The 21,109-nt window shown below is 50.9% G+C and overlaps 1 protein-coding gene across 4 annotated transcripts in view; it reads right to left on the reverse strand.

Moving 5' to 3' along the window:
* Positions 1-540: 540 nt before the first annotated feature.
* Positions 541-21,109, reverse strand: part of Apba2 (amyloid beta precursor protein binding family A member 2) — a 56,496-nt gene continuing 35,927 nt past the window's right edge. Inside the window, exons 4-12 of one of the 4 annotated variants that reach the window (XM_052178459.1) lie at positions 20,237-20,382; positions 19,295-19,330; positions 16,884-16,970; positions 14,017-14,202; positions 10,601-10,780; positions 9,237-9,449; positions 8,124-8,243; positions 3,736-3,876; positions 541-718 (exon numbers count right to left, since the gene is read on the reverse strand). In XM_052178459.1, coding sequence (XP_052034419.1) covers positions 647-718; positions 3,736-3,876; positions 8,124-8,243; positions 9,237-9,449; positions 10,601-10,780; positions 14,017-14,202; positions 16,884-16,970; positions 19,295-19,330; positions 20,237-20,382 — 1,181 coding nt within the window. In that variant the 3' untranslated portion in view covers positions 541-646. The remainder of the gene's footprint in view (positions 719-3,735; positions 3,877-8,123; positions 8,244-9,236; positions 9,450-10,600; positions 10,781-14,016; positions 14,203-16,883; positions 16,971-19,294; positions 19,331-20,236; positions 20,383-21,109) is intronic. The other 3 variants (XM_052178460.1, XM_052178461.1, XM_052178462.1) reach the window with 3 other exon arrangements.

Here is a 21,109-nt window from a genome sequence, read left to right on the forward strand (position 1 = left end):
AAACCCCAGAGAACGAATGGCTTGCCAAGGGCAAAGTCCAAACAGCATTATTTGCTAAATAAATATGGAGTTTTGACATTGTGACCATGATTTTTTATTTAACTCGTGAGCATCCCCTCGCTGCGTAAATACTTACAATCAATCACACGTTCCCACACTTGGCACAAGTCTCAGCCTGGGAGCCAGGTTGCCCCTGCGCCTGTGCAGAGGAGGCAAGGCCTACATATGGGCCAGGTGTCCCAGCCAAGGGCAGGACAGACGGGACAGTGGGCAGGCACCACATTCACATTCCACAGCCTCAGGGAGTAGAGACACAGCACACCACACAGAACTACCTGTGAGCACCCTTCATCAGCCGTGATGAGAATGTAGCAGAAGACTGGTAAAGTTTTACAAAGGATTGTCCTGCGACTCCTTCAGTAAGGACGCACCTTTTTCCCCCCCTTCTTTTCTTTTTTTGGCAAACCCCAAAACAAAACAACCAAACCAAACAAACAAAACTAGGTGACAAGGACACACCCTTCCTTCAGGGGAGCCAGAGTTCTTGGTTGGGCTTCGGGGTCAGGGGTCAGGGCTTTGTCCTGGCTCCTCTGGGCCCAGGTGGGTCTTGCCTGGTGTTCCTGCTCCACGGCGAGGCTAGGTGTACCTAGATGTACAGCGGGGTCTCCTGGCCTGTGAGGAGCCTGAACATGGCTGCAGGCATGGTCTTCATGTGAATCTGTAAACAGAGAGGGAAGGCTGAGGCGCCACCGCTCCTCAGTGGCGTGAAAACGTCAGATGCCCAGTCTCTGGGGAGGAAGGGTGGGCTCCCCTCATATTCAGGGTTCCATCCGCTCTGTCATGCCCTTTTTCATCAATCTCAAGATGACACCAAAAGAATGAGATATTAGACTTCTGCTGGGGACTGGACACAGGCCCCCTTCCCCGAGAGCTTCAAGAACTGTGCTGTGCTTCCCAGAGGGGAATGTGCTGGCTCTGGGTGAGGCAAGAGTGTGGGGCCAGGAAAGAGCTGAAGAGACAAGCTATCCCTCAGTTAACAAATGACGGCTAGCATGCAGAAGAATGCAAGTCGATCCATTCTTATCTCCTTGTACTAAGCTTAAGTCCAAGTGGATCAAAGACCTCCACATAAAACCAGACACACTGAAACTAATAGAAAAGAAACTGGGCACGAGCCTTGAACACCTGAGCACAGGGGGAAATATCCTAAACAGAACACCAATAGCTTATGCTCTAAGATCAACAAATGACTCTCAATAGCCCAATTGCCCTTGGTGGCTCTCTATAGGCTGGGTAGACAACCAGCTGACCATGGGACTGCTTCCTGGGTGGTGGGATGACTCTGAGCCTCTAGAAGCCAACAGCGGGGAGCTTTGATTTCCCCTTTCCCAGCCCCCATAACGGGCCTGGGTTGCTGGGCTCTGGTTGTGCTCTGCTCTGGAAGAAGCTGCTTCCTGCTCCGTTCTCGCCCAGACTATTCTCTGTGAAGCTCCTCCAGGTGACGTTTGCTCCTTTCATCCTTTAGCTCCTCCGCAGGCCAGGACAGCCTTTCCCTCGGAAGCTTCATTCTTCCTGTAATTCTTCAATTAAAAGCTACCCCACCCACCACCCCCAAGTGCATCTCAGAACAGTGACTCATTCTCCAAATGTGCTTGGGGGTTGGTGGGAAATGCAGGCAGGCACTTTAGTCACCCAGCTGGGCGGGCGCGGTCTCTCGCTCAGCCTACAGGCTGAAGGGAGTCTGCCACACTCCCTCTCTTGGCTGTTTCCTTAGTTATCAATTAAGCTCAGGCCCGAGGTGGTAGAATCATTTCTTGGGGTCCCTGGACCACTCCCCCACAAGATTGATTTCTTTAGGTGTGAGACTGATAACTCCCACGAGGGCAGTCATTTCTGAATGTCTACTTAGGAAAATTGGATTTTCCTTTCTTGGAAGCCATTAGTTAGAAGCCCCCTCCTGTTCCCTCCTTAAGAGTAGACCATCACTGCATCCAGTCCAAAGAAAGCACCTTTCCTCCCAAACCCCTCCCTGGTATGTCAAAAGATGCTGACTTGGCCAATGTGGCCCCAAGGATTCCCCTCTCCCCCAAGGAAATAGCAACTCATATCCTTGCATGCCCACAGGAAATGGGAGCTCTGACCATCTGCCCTGCATGAGCACCAGGTGGCCACTAGAGGGAGTCTGGCAGCCCTGTAGGGACAATGGCAGAATCCCAGGAAAAGATCAGTCAGCACAGATCTCCCAGAGGCTCTGCAGCTCAGCGCCAGCCGCCCCCTCTGTGCCAGCACTCACATTTTCCCAGAGACCACCCCGCCACAGTTCCCACTCCCACACTCATACCCACACCCCCATACCCATGGGTATTTGGACTGTCATGCACACACACACACACACACTCTCAGTCAGAACATATTCACATTCATCATGAACATATGCATACCCTGCAAATTTCTAAATGCATTCACACACACACATTCACACACACACTCACACTCATACATACACATTCACATGCTCTCTCACACACACACACATACACACACACTCACACCAGCACTCATTTACACCCACTCTAACACATTTATGCACGCATCATAAACAGCCTCACCCACAAATTCACACGCGTCCGTACTCACACTAACACCCCCACTCATACACACCAGCCCTCACACTCTATCTCTCATACACATCTACAGGCACAGATCACAAACACACAGCCCACAAAATCACAGATTCGCTCTCTGTGCATGTCTACAGACACACTAACACAAATACCTCACTCTTAACACACCTATTCTCATACACATCCATGAGCACATTGAAACACACTTTCCCTCCACAAACTCACATGCATTCTTACCCACATACCCATACCAACTAGCACCCACACTCTCACAGATACAATCACATGCACCCACACAATATATGTTCTTACCCATAACCTTATAGACACACTAACACCCATATACTCATAACCCCCCTCCACCAGCTACACATGCTTACCACATTTCTATGATGTGCACACACACACACACACACACACACACACACCTTCATACCACAAACTTCACCCATACTGGGTAAGTCTCCTCTCTGTGCACTGTGGCGACTCCCAAGCTAGCCTGTTCCATACCTCGTGCTGTGATGCTCACCTGTGGGACCCTTGCGGAGTATACCCCTCCATGGGGACCCCGGGACGTTCTCTTGCTAGCATGGAAATGACTCAAGAAGGGCCAAACTAGAATGGTTGTAAACTAGTCGACCAAGAAAAGAAAAGCAGCCTGACCCCCGGCACAGAAAAGTACCAATGACACACCAGCTCTGAGCTGACCAGGACCCTCTGGATGTATGGGATTCTGTTCAGAAATGATGCTGGGAGTTGTGCCTGGGGGCCTCTGGCCTGAGATACCAGAGAGTCTGAGAGCACCACCTTCCATTGTGTTCATCCTATTCATGGACACTGTGAGGTGAAGACACAGCCTACTCCCCAGTGACATCCAGGGACCACTAGATGGAAGCTGGCTCACAGGTCAAAGTGGGGGACACCCATGAACCAGCATGTGGAGGTGAGCCCAAGGTCCCCTGTGCTCAGGCTGTTCTGGAAAGGGCTGCTTTCCGTCAAAAGGACCAATAGCTTTCCCAAGCACATCATATGGCTCCCAGAGTTGGCTGTCAGGCAGAAAAAACAGGAACCCAAACACCCCCGAGCTTCAGGGGCAGACCGGCAGCCTTACCTCTCCAACTGAGTTAGACAGAGCCTGGACTATCTTCTCATGGGCCGTGGCTACCACACTCTGTCCGTTGATCTCGATGATACGGTGGCCGACTCGGACACCACCTCGCTCTGCAATACCCCCTCTCATGAGGCTGCAGATCTACGGGGACAGGTGAAGTCAGCACACACGTTCCCACGCACCCTTGAAGATATTCCACCATGTCCCACAGATGGGGGAAGAGAAACTACTGTTGCAGAAGATTCTAGCATTTCAGTCCCTGACTCATGAGCAAGGACAACTGTGAGCTAGAATGTGGTTTTGAGAAGTGCCAGCACCATTGTGTGAGTGTCAGACCTCCAAGGTAGAGCAGAAAGCTTCTTCCTGGGGCTGCCTACAGTGAGTATCTCTTCACCAGTCATGCCCTGGTGTTCTCTGTGAGGAGGATAGTGCTTATCACCTCATAGAGACTGAGATGATAAACTCTTAAGAAACAGAGTTCAGCAACGTGACGCTGAGCCAGAAGGCTGTATCTGTTCATTCACAAAACTCATTAAAAACCAAGGCATTGGAAAAATGGCATCCAGAGAGGCCAGGGAGAGGAGGGGGGATGTTATTGTCAGGGAAAAAAGGCATTGGGCCTTGTGCATCCTAGGGAGCACAGTTGTTAGCCAGGTTAAAAGGGAACTACCTGAAGAAGTCCTCAGACAGAAGTGACAATCAGACCTAGGGGTCTCTCACCAGCTTATCCCCCAACCTCAGGCACCTTGGCTGTATGAGTGAGCACCCAGGAGCACCTGCTCCCCACCCAGGCATCCCGGGACAGTCCTCCCACACCTCCTGCCCTAGCTATTCTTGGTTGTCAACTTGACTACATCTGGAATGAACTAAAACCCAAGTGGCTGGGCATGTCTATAAGGGAGTTTTTTTTCTTGATTGAATCATTTGAATTGGGAAGACCTAGCCTAAATCCGGACCTTATGACGTGGGAAGATCACCTTAAATTGGAGCCACACCTTCTGGTGGCAGCCTCTAGAAAAGGCATGGAAGAAGGAAGCCTGCTCTCTGCCTGCTTGCCCCCACTTTCCCTGGCAAGGTCATTCCTTCACTGGTGTTAGACTCTGCTTCCTCAGGATCCCAGTATAAACTGAAAGCCAGCTGAGATATCTAGCATCATGGACTAACTAAACAAGTACTGAATTCTTGACATTTTCATTGAGAGGTAGCCATTATTGGGATAGTCAGTATAAACTGTCAGCTACTCTACTAAATACATATATACATATATGTGTATACTAATTAGAATATATGTTATAGAGTATATATATATATATATATATCACCCCCAGCCAGGGTCATGGTCATACCTCACTGGCTGGGTTCGAAGACAGGAAGACTGGTGGTGATGGTACTTTCTCAGTGTGACAACACTCACAGGCCAGCTAATATCTCATGGTTTTGTTTTTTGTCTTTTCGTTTTTTTTTGGTTTTTTTTTTTGACACTTTACAGGTCTTCAGATTTAAAGTTAGGAAACTATGGCACAGCATCAAGCATCCTAAAAGATCAGATGCTTGTGGTGCTGGGAGGAGCCAGGCAGAAAGTTGTGGCTATGTTCCTCATTTGCAGATGATCTTGCCTTATTGACAACTCTCCTGGGGACTCGGGTGAACCCGGAGCCGCACTCAGAAATGTGCATACCATTTGGTAATGGCACACCTTGTATCAGAGCACTAGGTTTACGGCTTTCTTACCCAGCCTCTGCTTGGCCTCTTCCACAGTTCACCCTCATCTCCCTCATTGCCCACATAACCAAAGCTTAAGTCTACTGCCACGGGCTGGCTCCGGCAGCCCCAGGGCTCTTGTAGCCAGTTCTTTTGTGGGTTTTGCCTAGTTCCCATAGCAGGGTGAGTGGGGAGCCTGCTGTGATACCCATAATTTGACCCTCTCAGTACTCAGGATCTGTCCCTTCCTGGAAGGAGGCATGTGCCCTGTCTGGGACATGAAAGAATACTGATGTCACAACCCAGGGATACTGCCTGTGTCAGGCCACCAGGACTCACCAGGTGAGCCCAATCACCATTCTAGCACCCAGACACTAGCTGATGAGGATCCACAGAGGTGTCAGAGCACAAGGGGACAGCTGTGCTTGAGGTCACCACGGCCCAGGAAGCTGGGGCCAGCTCTGTCCCACCAGGGCTCTTATCACACTGCCTACCCACTATATGTAAGCACTGAGCATTGATCTGAGTCTTCCTCCAAAGTGAGGTAAGGCTATTTTGTGATTAACAGCAACAGGTTCTTTGAAGATCTTGAGCGAAGTGTCGCAGGGTGGTCTGGGGATGCTACTGTGTTTCAACTCCTTGTAGCCACTGATGTTTGGAAATTAGAGAAAAAAAGACAAAGGGAAAAGAAGGCACAGGGGAGTGAAGCTTGTGCCGTAGGAGGGTGACTGCTGGGAGGCAGACACAGGCTGTGGATTACAGGCGCTGGGAAGACAGAGCAGGGGAGGAGAGCAGGAGATGCTGGAGGGAGCTGTCATGTACAGGGTATAGGTGGCCCTCCAAAAGGAGGCCCCCACTGCAGGGGGCTCTGAATGTTCTAACAGCTCGTATGCACTCTAGGGAGTCTCCAAGCTGAAAAGAATCCTTGACTCCTCTGGAGATATCATGGGATGAGAGAGGGGGATGCCTATGGAAATAGCCTTAATTGGGTCATCTGGGGCCTGTCTGCAAACTAATGCATTCTACTTGGAGTGCGATGAGGCTGCAAATGGAAAAAGCACTTAAGCAAAACCAGCTCTGAGGTAGGCAGGCTTCTCCAGGAGACTCGGAGTACATGGGGGCGGGGGAGGCATGCTCCCTGCGTCTCAGCATGGGAGGGAGGCTAGCTGGTCAGCCACTGGTGGGACTAAAGCCTTACAGGCAACTGAAATCTTAAGACCTAGATAGAAACACATCAGTCCTCCTGCACCAGGCCCACGTATCCCTGAATCTGTGTGGGCTCTCCACTGATGCCCCAATACCCACTCACAGCCTGCGCAGCGCCTTCATGATGTTTGGAAAACTGGGAAGGTGGGATTCGGTGGCCTTGTGGCCATCCCAGTCTCATAGTGTCACTTGACTGGGTCCTCATCCTCACCTCTAACTCAGACCCTGAGCAAGGGCCGGCCTCACCTTAAAACCCGCTCCCGCATGCCCGTGACCTTTGGAGACTAACGACAATCTGTACTCAAACATTCCTCCCATCAACCCTTTGAAGCCAGGCTTCTGAACTCCGCACCCCAAACTTCCAACACCCACACCTCATTGTCCCCAACCGCTACCCTCCATCCCACAGGCCTCCTCTGGGAGGAGTGTTGCAGGCCCTTCTGACCTCCAGGCCCCACCCCCACTCCCAGCCCCCCGCCAACATACACACCATGCCTTCTGCTCTGTCCTCTGAGGAAGGGACTCAAGTCCCACCTGGCTTGCTACAGAGTCTTCCTTCTCTCTATGCTCACCTTAATTTATCCCCCACTGGCTCAATCCAGACCCTCCCCCTACTTCTCAGCACCTGCCCCCCTTCCGGCCCCACTGTGCACAGGCATCCTTACAGGTCATGTGACCTCAAAGAAAAGCTGTGAGCCCACAGGAAACAGTGAAGACAATTCTCTCATTGGTGGTTGTCTTTCTAGAATGCTTTCCTAGTGGTTCCCTTCAGGGCCGTTGGAGAGCACCCACATCACCCTCTCTTCCTTACAAACTCCGTCCTCTCTCTGTAGCACTCAGCCGGTTTAAGCAAACAGGGCTACAGTGGTAGTAGTGCTGCCCTCAGGACCTTTGCAGGAGGAACTCCAAGGAGCCCCCGTTCACGCTGGCTAAACAGGTCAGAGAAGGTAGTGCCCAGCGGAAGAACTTATGCTTAGGATAAGCCAAGCAGATAGATGCTTGGCCCAGCATCCCACCCTCTAGAAAGGCCTCCTGTGTCCTTAACGCCTGCCACAGAGCCTGACACGGAGCAGGTAGTTTATACATATCTGCTGAATGGATGAACAAATGTCCTGAATGAATGAATGAATGAATGAATGAATGAATGAATGAAACGATGAATAGATAAAGATGGCGTTTGCTGAGCACGGTGCATGTGATGCCAGCAAGTGGCTGTCTGTGTCCAGGCTACAACGGATAGCAAGCCTTGCCACGCCCCCTTGCAAGTAAGCACTCGGTGAGAATAATCCCCAAAGGGAAAATGCTGTGGGTTTAAGGGATCCCAGCCACACCCTGGCCCTCCCTGTCTGCCTTGGCTGGCCTGCCCTGTCCAGATCTATTGGGCCTGGACGCTGAACAGAAGAGCTCTCCACGGCAGAGTAGCACCCCTACACATGGAGTGGGTAACCCAGGCGGGGAGTGGGAGAGGGGTGACCACTCACGATTCCATTTTGCACGCTGAAGCCCAGCTGGTACTTGAGGTCTGGACGCTTGATGAGGACGGTGGTGACCGGGGGACAGCTGACAATGTTGAGCTTTACCTGTGTTTGGTTCTTCAGGCCCTGTAGAACATGGGGGCAAGTCACTAGCTGGGTCCTGGTTTTCTCCAGGAGCACATTAAGATCCGAATGCCAGGATCACACTCGGGGGTCCGGGAGGGTGTATACGAAAGAACTTTCTCACTGTCTAACCAAATGCCCTCCTCTTGGGAGATGGAATGTCCCAAGGGGCTTCCCGCTCAGTGAGAACCTGAGGAGTGGCCGGGGACTCAGGAGCTGCATCGGGACAGGCTGGCTAGGAGCTAAGAGGAACTAGAGGCCTTAGAGCAGACATGCCCTTCCCAGCACCCCAGGCCACCGTGGCTTAGTCTTTTATGGACATACATACAGGGTTCCAGGAAACACAGCGCAGCGAGGGCGAGGCTGGAGCTGTCTGCATCTGTCCTATTGGACAGAGCCTTCTCCAGATAGGCTCCTAAAGCCCCTTCATGTAACACTCCAGTCTTTGGAAGCTCCCTTATGTTGAAAGAATAGTGGGGCTTAACCCAGTTGCATGACTACAAATAGGGCAAGATCAGGGAGACGGGACAGCCAAGCACAGCCTGTAGTGCTGCCACTAAGACCACTACCAACTGCCTTGAGGCTTGAGCTGGGCGTCGTGAAGACCTGACCCCACCTACTTGTGTTCCCTTTGCCTCAATACCTCCCAAAGCCCGAAGCTCAGGTAGTCAGAAAGAAAGCCAGGCTCCCAGGACCCTGTTCGTATAACACAGCCTAGTTTCTAGGCTGCCATGACTAAGCATCTACAGTGTCTCCCGCAGGGTAACCTGGGAATATCCCAGGCACAGTAGACACAGGTCTTCAGCATCTCACCTGGAGTGAGATGGCCCCTCTCTCTTCCCTTGCTGGGGAGCTTGGGTCTTCCTCTGACTTCAGGCATTAGAGGATGGACTCATCACTGGGAAAGTCTCTCTGGGCTTTAGTGTTAAGTGAGGCTTATGGGCCAGGGGAGGTAGGGCTGAGGAGACCGCCAGCACAGGACCCCAGAATACCCACCTTGATGATGCCCTGGCAGGTAGCAAGGGGCAGCCCCACCAGGCTGGTGCCATTGATGGACATGATCTGGTCCCCAATGCTCAGCTTCCCCGAGCGAGCTGCCGGGCCGCCATTCATCATGTTCGCCAGGATCACGGTGGGCAGGATGGAGCCCCAGCCTGATTCCACGACCACCACACCCAAAATCTCACCCTTATGCTTCTCCAGCTGCAGCTGCAGGAGAAGGGGAAGGGACAGTGTGAGAGGGCCCACTTGTGGCCAAGCACAGGGAAAAACTTGGCGGGATTGGGTCCGTGGCTTCTGTTCTGCCCTCGGGCAGAGGCCCGTTTACCTCAGCTGGGAAAGGTTTGGGCCTGAGAGGACGCCCCTTCCTCTGGACTCAACCTGCCCTGGATTCCAACACTGTCCAGGACTCAGGATCATCTGGGAAATGAGACGTATAGAGTCCCCTCTCCTGCCATACTCAATAGGGATCCCAGGATACAAGTGTAGTCCCAAGGCCCCGGACCATCTACCAAAGCCCAAGAAGCCAGAGGATGCCCTCTAGTGCCTACTCCCATCTTGAAAGTCCTATATTGAGTAGGGCAGTGGTGGTACACGCCTTTAATCCTAGCACTTGGGAAGCAGAGGCAGGTTAATCTCTGAGTTTGAGACCAGCCTGGTCTACAGAGTGAGTTCCAGGACAGCCAGGGCTATACAGAGAAACCCTGTCTCAGAAAAACCAAAAAAAAAAAAAAAAAAATCCTGTATTTTTCTTTGCTTTAATAGAAAGCATTCAAGAAGCCAGGATCAGGTATGCACTCAACAAGGATCCAGGATAATTCATTCACTCACTCCTCTTACAGACACACAAAAGCATTCATTCATTAATTCCCCCAGGAGCACACTCATTCATTCCAAGGCCCCCAGGGAAAGCGTCTGGGATCTGCTAGGGCCTCTGCAACCAGCAATTTCATAACTTCCCTGCCAGCACACCCAAGCTCCCTATTTTAAAGATGCCTCCCACGAGCTTTTCAGAAATATCTCCTAGTGCCAAGCCCAGTGGATGGAGACGACAACATTAAAAGGCACATTTTCAGGGTTATTAAGACTGAGTGAAATCTCTGTCTCTGTATCAAGTCTCTCATCTCATATCTAAGTGCGAATCTCCAAGGCAGGACCAAGACAGGCCTGGGCGGTCCCTGAGCTGGACACACTGGGGTGAGGAATGAAGCTTTGCTCTTATCCTTGCCTGGTAAGCTGAGATGGAGAGGCACTGAGATAGCCTCCACGTCTAAACTGCCTAGTCCTTCTCTGAGGGGCTTCACTCTGGAGAGCAGGGTCAAGCAGAGAAAGTTTTGGAGGCCCCAGCGGATGTGGCTTACCTCTTTGCAGTTCTCCGAGTTTGAGAAGTGGATGAGGTCGTCATTGTACATCTCCTGGGTGTTTATGATGTCGCTGTATTCCTTCTGGCTCAGGTCTTCAGGGTTGATGCCATTGGCCCTCAGGAACTCCTGGTAGGCCACACTGAAGGCCTGCCCGATGGACTGGGCTATCAGCTGGGCCTGTGGGAAGGAAGAAAGTCATGCTAGAACACAGAACAGACATACGAGCTCTACTAGGAGCCCATAAGCCTTCAGAGGAGTCCTCATTTGGGCTTAAAAGACTGAGAGAGTGACCTGGGCTCTAGGCTGGTGAAAGCTGTCTGCTGCTCACACCCCGCCTCGGGCCACCATGAAGAGCCTCTGCCTCAGGCCACCGTGAAGAGCCTCTCTGTTTTCCCTGCTACTTCACACCCAGTCACTGGGACAAAGCAAGGTTTTTGTAAAATCACAGAAAATTTTGAAGTAGAAGTATTTGCTAAATATCAGACTTTATTGCTTTAATTGGAAACTATAGTATATTTTTATTTCACCTACTTTATTCTAAAATAAAATACCTACCGCAACCACAGAAGTACCACATACATGATTAGCTGTCTATTCTATCTCTCCAGAATCACAAAACCCAAATCGATGGAGACTGGCGTGTGTGCCACATTGCTATGGTATGGAAGGCTGTGCCAAGCTGTGGGCCACAAAAGGCACAACAGACCTGGGACCCAGAGCAGACTCCCTGCCACGGGGGATATTATTTCTTTCTCTGACAGCAGAACGAAGCCTGTGGAGGCCTAGACACTGATGAGAGGCAGTGGGGCCTTTCTGCCTTCAGTGTAAATGGGACAGTGGGAAGCAAGCTCTAAGGTGGACAACTCCTGGATCACACCAAGTATGATCCAAGCTGTGCAGCTTTAGGAAGGTGAGGAACTTTTGGGAGCATCTCAGTACATAGCAAAACCAACATCCCCTCCCCTGCGCCAACCCCCTTGCTGTGTGAGCCCCACTCAGTCTAAATCCTCCCTATGTCACTCCTCCCCCACACCTGACACTGAGGGACCTCTGCAGGGTAACCCTGAAAAACCTTGGTTCAGTATGGTCTGTGAACAGAGGCTGGCTTCAGTTCTTTTCTCCCTCTGTACAATACATGATTTAAGTGTTTCAAAATGAATAAGCGCATCTAAAATGAAACTGGGCTGGATCACATCTCACCTTGTGGGTCTTGCTTTAAATATGGACTCATTCTAAGTAGAACTGCCTGCCCAAATCAGGCCCTGAACGGCTCAGAGGAAGGCTGCCACAATGCTGTTCCCTTATCTGCATGTTAGCAGTGCGTGGATGTGGTGGCCCATCAACCACTAGGTGGCGCTGCTGGCTCAGATAAGGAAAGGAACATTTGAGGGTCTCAGGAGTAAACCTGCAAAGTAGGGACTGTGGAAACCACAAGGAGGGAAGGTCTTAGAGGAGCGCCACAGATTGGAAGGGCTGCCCTGTCTAACATCTCAGTGCTCCAGCCACCAAACCCTTATGTCTCCACTGGGAAGGGCAGAATGACTGCACCAGATGTCTTTACCATGAATGCTCTAGACTGGGTTCTTCCAAGCCCACCTCCCATCCCCCAACCTATTCTTCTTGCAATAGTATGCCTCTTCTTCGTACCCCTATAGAAATGACCGGGAGACTTAAGTCCTGCCAGGTCAGGAGCCAGCTCAAAGGGCTCACTAGCTGAGGCACAAGTCCAGCCCATCCGACAGGAGTTCCTTGCTTGTTCCAGCCCACAGCCAGGCCTGTGGGCGTAGGCTGCTAAAGACCCCAGATGACCTGAGGGGCAGGGGCCACGGTGTCTGGTGGCCTCCCGCAGGTGGACTGAAGGTCCTCGAGAAGTCAGGAGGAGATCATGCCTAGCACTACTCTCCCTGGCTCTGTCACCTCCACAGCAACATCCACTCCTGCGTTATCCCCAGAGCACTGAGTTCCTCCTTGCAGACGGCTACCCAGGACACAGCAGGACAGGGCTACCATCACATCCTCTCTCCGAGCAGCTGCTCTGCGGTGCCTGACATTGATCTAGCACTTTTCCCTCACTCCTTCACGTCTGTGTAACTTGGGTTCTACCCTCACTGTGTCGCAAAGATGTCTGCAGCAGCTGACCCTGGCCTCCTCATAGTCTTTGCTCCTCTACGGTCTGCACATGAGCCTTCCATGCTGGCCCTTGCTGGCTCTCCCCATCACTTGACATCCACCAGGCTGCCTCTCTACGACATCCTCAAACTCCCAACCACACACAAACACACCTGGCCACCCATCCGCAGATCTGCACGCCATGGTGGAAAGTGTAAGACTGTGCACAGTCGGGTATGTCTGCACAGAAATACCAGTCTATATTATAAAACACCCCTTGCTCCAATGCATGTTCAATCGATGCCTTAGAAAAAAGGCAACAGTCCTCACAGAGTCTTGAACCTTGTTTTTGGATAAAGATTCTATACTGGGTTTCAAACCATGAAATACACGGGATCCTACACTGATGCTCATGAGTCCTTCTGTGACCAAGCATGCCTCGGGGGACTCCTGACGCCACAATATTGCCACCATTGACAAAAGCTTGGGATGGCCTCTTCACAGAAAGAATAGGTCAACAGAGAAAAGATATCAGCCCAACTGCAGTCTTTCAGGAAGGCTTGAGGAAGGTCAGCTTCAAGGACCTCGATCAAGATGCTGGAGTGTCCCACCCTGCCGCACCCCAAAGGTCACCTCTAGTTTTGTTTCTGTTATTAGAAACAAATATTTATTTTCTTTCTTTCTTTCTTTCTTTCTTTCTTTCTTTCTTTCTTTCTTTCTTTCTTTCTTTCTTTCTTTCTTTCTTTCTTTCCTTCCTTCCTTCCTTCCTTCCTTCCTTCCTTCCTTCCTTTTACTTCCTCTTCCTCCTCCCCCTCCCCACTACCTTAGCTTCTGAGGACCTATGATTACAGGCTTCTATAACCCTAGGATCTCTTAGTGAATCCATGGTATTTAAATTTTCAAAAGAAAATCTTATGACTTGTTACATAGTAACAATGTTATATGGCGACATGGCACAGCAAAGGCAGAGCCCACCCAGCCTTGGAAACAGTGCATCTTTCTGTGCAACCTTGGCACACATGCATGTGCATTGTAATAACAGAAAACTTAGGCAAGGGTGAACTTCATTTAAGGGGTGAGCGGCTGTACAGAATGATTTCTTTGGTAAGATGGTTGTTATATCTTTAACGGCTCTGGAAGCACCTTCTCTATGAAGGGAAATAAAACTGCTCACTCTCTTCAGAGGTGCAAGTGTGGCTGAGAGCCCTTCCTGGGCTCTCCATTGGTTGGACTCTGGACCTGAGTGGCTCTCTAGTTGTTGGATGGGCCCGGCTTCCTTCACCCACGTCCTAGCCTTTACTTACATCCTCCGACTCGAACACGTGACAGATCATCTTGTACTGCTTCTTTCCCTCCTGGGCCCCGGGCGTGGTCTCAATGCAGTCCTGAGAGGCTGACCTGGGCATGCGGCGCCTGGCCATCAGGACCACGATGTTCCCGATGTCTGCAATGTAGGAGATGGTGCGCAAGGCATGGTCCATCATGGTTTCCTGTCAGGAGGAGGAGAGGCCCACATCAGGGAGCACAGAGTATTCATCTAACAATCAGTCCACTCTGGAGGTTTGTAACCTCAACCCTACTGACATCTGGGGACAGTTCACTCTATTGTAGAAGGCGGGGCTGTCCTGCACACTCAAAGATGGTAGTCATGCCTGGCCTCTACCCACTGGGGTGCCTCTGGTCATTGCCAAATGTCTCAGAGGGGACGGTATTTAAGTGGCCCTTGCTGAGAACCACAGCTCTAATAAACAGTGTTTCATGATGGTTCTGGACAATGTGACCTGTGTGACACGGGGGTGGGGCTCTCCCTCCTCAGATAAGGAGTGGCCCTGTGCCAAAGCCCATCCCCATCCCTGTGACATATAATACTCTCACACTGGCTGGCCCTGCACCCACTCAGCCTCCCGGCATGGAAGCCAGTGATGAGTTTGTCACAAGTCGGGAGATGAGGTGTCGCGCCAGCCTGCCGTCCTCAGTGAGTCTCCATAGAGATGCTTCGCCAGGCCCATAAGCTCTTCATGTCTTTTGTCACTTGAGGGGAATCTCCTTGGGCATCTTGCCTGTGACCCCTTCCTAACAAGGCGACTCACAAAGGCTCTGAAAAACTAATCAGTTGGTCTTTTGTACCTTTGTCCTCCTGTCACAAAGGGAAATCTGGTGTTTCTGAGTGAGTCTCTGACCTCGAGAGCTCTTTTCTTCTGCATAGAATCTATGTCGTGCGGCGTGCAATGCGTGCATCCATCTAGGCCAGTGGTTCTCAACCTTCCTGATGCTGTGACCCTTTAAAGCAGCTCCCCATGTTGTAGTGACCCCACAACCATAAAATCATTTTCGTTTTCACTTCAAACTGTAATTTTACTACTGTTATGAATCGTAATGTAAATATCTGATATACATATACATATTCATATCGGATATGTAGGATTTCTGATAGGTGACCCCTGTGAAAGGGTCATTCGACTCCCAAAGGGATCAGGGCCCACAGGTTGAGATCCACTGATCTAGTCGGTGATCTATTTTTTGCTAGGGGGCTCAGCATCCACAGCACAGGGGTAGGACAGAAGTCTGGGGACGGTGGGGGCCAGGCCTTCAGCACGAGAGACACTGTCCACCAGTAGTAGCTCCCAAGTCATCCTTCAGCTCTGGTTCCTCACAGACAGAAGCTGCATGTCACTGTGGTGGCCCCACACTCTTGGCCATGCCTGGCCATGTCGGACTCTACTCTCTCACCCGTCCCCACCCTCCAGCCAGTGTTCCAGTGTTCCATCCACACCAGCTTCCTGTTGATACTCCTTCCAGTTCATCTAAACTGACTTGGAGTAAGCTTGCTAGCTATTGATGGCCCATCCCCCTATCCCTGGGGGGTGAGGAGCGTTCTGGCACAAGCATCAGAAACAAATGATCACTTCAGTAGGTTATCTGGTTCCATGAGAGGCCTGTCTACACGGCCTACCCCCAGCTGGCAAGAGAGGCCTGTCTACATGGCCCACCCTTAGCTGGCACATGGGACGTAAATTTCAGAGAAGCTATAGGAGCTCCCCAAGAGGAATATGTGTCTATGCCCAGGGGAAAGGCACCTTTGTCTATCTGCCACTGTCAGGAAATCTGGGAGTAACATGCTAGACTACTGGTTCTCAACCTTCCTGATGCTACGACCCTTTAATATATCTCCTCATGTTCTATGACCACCACACTACCTGCCAAGTGGGATCCCCACTGCCCAACATGTTTGTGTCAACAGCAGGCCCTAAGTGGGACACCTCCATTCTTCCTGGGACCCCAGTCTTGTTCCATGCCAGGAAGAGGGTCCTAAGGTGACCAGCCTGAGACAGGACTTTGGGTGCTGGGACACCTCCTTGGCAGATATGTATCACATGACAGTGGCGCTCACTGCTGCAGGAAATGACACGTCCCTGGGAACAGACTCAGCAAACCAGCAGGATCCTGCTGTGTCGCTCAGATACCCTTCCCTTTGCTGATTGCTACAATTGGACTGGTAATGTCCCCAAAGGGCTCCACCCATGGTGCTACTGAGAAGTGGCAGAACCTTCAGGAGGCTAGCCTGGCTGAATGGAAGCTAGGTCACTGTAAAACGTAACATCATGGACCATCAGGTTCTCAGAGTCTCTCGGGAAAGTGAACAGGGAAGACGCAGAGTACGGTTTGATAGAGATCATCAGTCAGCAATAGAAAGAGTGATGTCATCTTAAACCACCATTTTATCCTTTCCATGTTGCAAGGGATGTTGGCAAGACAATCAGCTTCAGGATGAAAGGGATCGGAACAAATCTAGTGCAGCGGTTCTCAACCTGTAGGTGGCAACTCCTTTGGCAAACCTCTATCTCCAAAAATATTTACATTATGATTCATAACAGAGGAGCAAAATTAACAGGTATGAACTAGCACCACAGATAAATTTATGGCTGGGGTCATACAACATAAGGAGATGTGTAGTAAAGGGTCGTAGCATCAGGAAGGTTGAGAACCAGCACTCTAGCATGTCACCCTGATTCCCTGACAGTGACAGATAGACAAAGGCGCCCTTCCCCTGGGCTTAGACATGCATTCCTCCTGAGGAGAGGTCTTCTGCAGCTAGATGGTTGCTCCCCTGGGCTCCCAGGTATAGGACTTAGCTATGGTGACTCTGGACAACTGTCTTTCAAGCGCTTACCTGTGTGTCAGCGTTTAAGACTTTGATCCTCTGGGTAGAAATGAAGAGGTCGACTTCTGTCAGTGTCTGAGCATCGCCTTCAGAATTCTAAGAGAGAACGATACAGTTGCGGTTACAACCCAAAGGTCCACCACAGTTCACTGCCTGACACTCAGTGACCTGAGGTAACATGCAAGGAAACACTCATCCAAAACGGGATAGCCACAGGATGCCTGTGTGCTGGGTGAGGAATGCCCACTAAAGTGTGAGTTCTCGAGGCCCAGAGCACAGAGAGCAGAGGCAGTTTGCCATGAAGGTCCCTGGGTTGTATTGGCTGTCCTTGGCAACAAGCAGGCTTCCCTGGCTAATTCTTGCTAGATTCAGTGACTATCACCGTGTATCCAGGTATATCCTTGAGGTCGGAGACTCTAGGAAATGGGGGGAATGTTCTCAGAGAGGTTTGACGCAGGCCTAGCCCTTCCTTCTTAAATGTTCACAATCACATGGATGCCATGTCAGGCCTTCCAAAAAACCATGAGAGATGAAGGACAGGACCAGGACGGAGCATCAAGGGACAGTGACATGCAGGTGGGGGAAGCTGCCACACCTTGTTGGTGGCCATCACTGGAAGCAGTGTTTCAACCCCTGGCTTCAAGGCCTGCCCCTAAGCAGGACAGCTTCGAAGTGTTTTTCACACCTGTGAGGATCCCAGTTCCTTCACTGAGAAAACACACACACACACACACACACACACACACACACACACACACACACCCATGGCCACTCTGCCTGCTGGCATAAATAATTCAATGTAGTCACTAGGGAGCCCACGGTGGTCTCCTCCATGACAACATAGTAGATTTAATTACTCAGAAGACAAACTTCCAACTGAAATTCTTCCCACAGATAAGTTCTCAAAAATTCTAATTTGAAGAGAGGCCCTGTATTTCAGTGACTATATACATTTTAGTTCTGTTTTAAAGATCTTTGGGACTGTCCGTCTGCCACAAGATAATGCTACTTTGAAATAATTAGGGGAATAAAAACTTATAGAAGAAGAAAATTTTTTTAATTTTTTTTCTTCTTTTTGAAGAAAAATTGAGAAATTCTTCAGGAATATGAAAGGGCTTTCCTCTGTTTGAAAAAAAAAATGCCCTGGGTTGCATTTGACATCAATGGACTCCCCAGCATCTCAGTTTTAAATTAATTGCTTAGGTTAGCATCCAACGTAAATAGGCTTCATTATTCCACACTATACCTTAAATGTTATGTTATGGGATTGTGGCTCCAAAGTAGGAAGAGCCAGAAATAAATTAAAATGATGGTATAGGTTGGCTGAGTTCAGCGAAGGAACTTGTAGAAACTCATGTGGACTGGACTTGAATGGTAGGTAAACAGATGGAGGAGAAACTGACAAAGGGATGGGTAGGTCATCTGTGACCTGCAAAGGGATGGGTAGGTCATCTGTGACCTGCAAAGGGATGGGTAGGTCATCTGTGACCTGCAAAGGGATGGGTAGGTCATCTGTGACCTGCAAAGGGATGGGTAGGTCATCTGTGACATGCAATGGGATGGGTAGGTCATCTGTGACCTGCAAAGGGATGGGTAGGTCATCTGTGACCTGCAAAGGGATGGGTAGGTCATCTGTGACCTGCAAAGGGATGCGTAGGTCATCTGTGACCTGCAAAGGGATGCGTAGGTCATCTGTGACCTGCAAAGGGAAGGGGTTGGTCATTTGTGACCTGCCTTAGCAAAAGATGGAGAGAAGCAACATCCTAGAAAAGGATAGCAGAGATCAGGATGGGCCATGGCTCAGTCAGCACAGTGGTCCCCACTATCTATACCCAGTTCATAAAAGGGGGCCTGCACAATGACCCCCAGGTGCTGCCCAGAAAGAAGTTCTCTTGAGCAAAGTACCCTGGCTGCTGATGGCCGTTTGAAAGGAGCTGCCCCGTGTCTAGCTCCATCAGAGCCTGTATCTCTATAGATGTTCTGGGACCACAGATCCAGAAGTAGGATAAGAACCCCATCAGTCCACATGGACCCCAGTGCTCTCATTTTCCCCAATTCTGGGCAGCACAAAGGACAGGAGACTGCGAGCAAGCAGGCAATCTCCTGCAGGGAAGCACATCCCAACCCCGGGTCTGCAATCTATCTTGCTTTGCTAACAGACTCTTAACATCCAATCTGCCTGGGCAGAGGGAGAGGGGTGAGTTCATTTCATCCCCCAAAATCCACCATTCTCCTAATGAGGAAGTAAAACTAGGAACTCAGTGGTATTGTCTGAATTCCCACCAGAAGCCCCCATGCATAGAACAAGACATGCATGCACCAACCCACCCATGCACACACATGCACGCACGCACATACATACACACACACACACACACACACACAAGCACCAGTCTCTGGCCCACATGGGCCCTACACACCGCTTTTTTCTTGATCTTAGCAGCCTTCTGCATCCTCTGAGTAGCATAGAAGAGAAAAGAAAATCAGGAAGGAAGCTGGTGAGGTTTATTTCAGCCTTGTGCTTAATAGGAAGAACTCAAGTCCCCTGCAGGGACCGATGGTCTGTCACCACCACTGTGCTGAGAGCACACAGGAAAGAGAGCCCATTCATGCACACCAGCCCCAGTGGCAGAAATGGCTGTTCCAGAGGATGGGACTAGGGAACAGAGAGGGCCGGGTCTGGAGCCATAGGGCTCAGAGTCTTTGTCAAGGGTTGGGACCTGGCCGGGCTCAGCCTTGGCACCCCCTGCCTTGCCTCCTCACCAGCACAGATGGTCTTGTCTCAGGAGGTTAGTGAGTGGTGGGAGTGAGATGGGGGTCTTACATTGTTCCACACTCCCACAGGCTGGTGGCTCCACTGTATCCAGGGTGGGCACATTGCCACGTCCCCTCCCTCAGATGTTAATGTGGCCTCATATTTCTCTTGCCCATCATCACCTGCTGGAAAAACCACACAGGCCCAAAGCCTAGAGGGCTTTGAGTGTGTCAGTGTTCCTCGAGGCCATGCATTGGAGTGACATTTGATGGATTCTTCCCTGCTTCCCAAAGCACTTCAGTGCTAAAAATACACCATTGGGACAGGAGTTAAGTCTCCATGCAAAGATGCTTAAAGATGGGAATGTTTCAGAGCTATCAGCTATCTTTGAAGAATCATTTTGCAGGGACTGAGTGGACCCCGCTTACAGAGCCAGTGACAACTGTGACCAGATGAGCGTTTTCCAATTGATAGGCCTCTTTTGTGATGCTGGACCACGCCTGCTTTCTGCACTGGACAGAGCACCCGTACCCCCACTGCACTCCTTCCATTTCAGAACTCCCTCTAGGGGCCCACCCAGGTAACCCCAGGGCCCAGAGTACCCCACCTTGACCCTGCTGACAGCTTCTTGTGCCTGCATCATTCGGATGTTTTTGGAGGGGTTGCGCTCAGAGAGCAGCTGGGTGGAGCCCAGGTAGTTGGCTGCAAAGATGATTCCATCGATGAGGTCTTCTGGCTCACAGGGCCCTGGAACTGAGGAGGTGCACAGTGAGGACCTTCCTGAAAGAGGACCACCCAGGAACCAAGGACTTACATACCCAGCACAAGGTACAGCAACCGGGACCGTGAAACCGGAGGGCTGAGCTCTGCAGCGGACCTGCAGCTCAGGGGACGGCAGGACAAGTCATATAACTGACCCATGGCTAGATCACTCTGCAGGAATGGGGTGACGGGTACTCCGGGACCCCAGATGACTGGTCTCTCAAGATAGCTCGGTTTCCGGGGGTGTACACACCTGCCGTGGGAATGCTTCCCAAACACAGAAGCACGTCCCACACTCTCACAGAAGTACGTGAAGGTTTCTCCGCCACCATGCAGTGGGACTCCTGCTAGCCTGCAGTTTCTTATCCCACAAAACCCAGGCCCCAGCCGGGCAACACGGTTCTGGCTCTGTCTGCTATTTCTAGACCACGACAGCACAGCAGAAGCTCTGCTGATGGAGTGCTCCATCTCTATTGTTCAGTGCAAGAGCCATGGGCACGCGTCTCTGAGAACGTCGATGGAAGACTGACGCCATTCCTGAAGACGCAGCCATCACTCTGCATCTGGGGTCCGCACCTGTGAACTTCAAATCATGCACTATGCTATGACACCTGAGATGACCGTGTCCTCGCTGCTGGGCAAGTGGAGACTTTGTCCTTGTGGTTATTCCCTAAAACCTACAGTGTGACCATTGTTCACAAGACACTTCTCTGTAGCA

This window comes from Apodemus sylvaticus, chromosome 1, assembly GCF_947179515.1.
Source record: "Apodemus sylvaticus chromosome 1, mApoSyl1.1, whole genome shotgun sequence".
NCBI classification, from domain to species: domain Eukaryota; kingdom Metazoa; phylum Chordata; class Mammalia; order Rodentia; family Muridae; genus Apodemus; species Apodemus sylvaticus.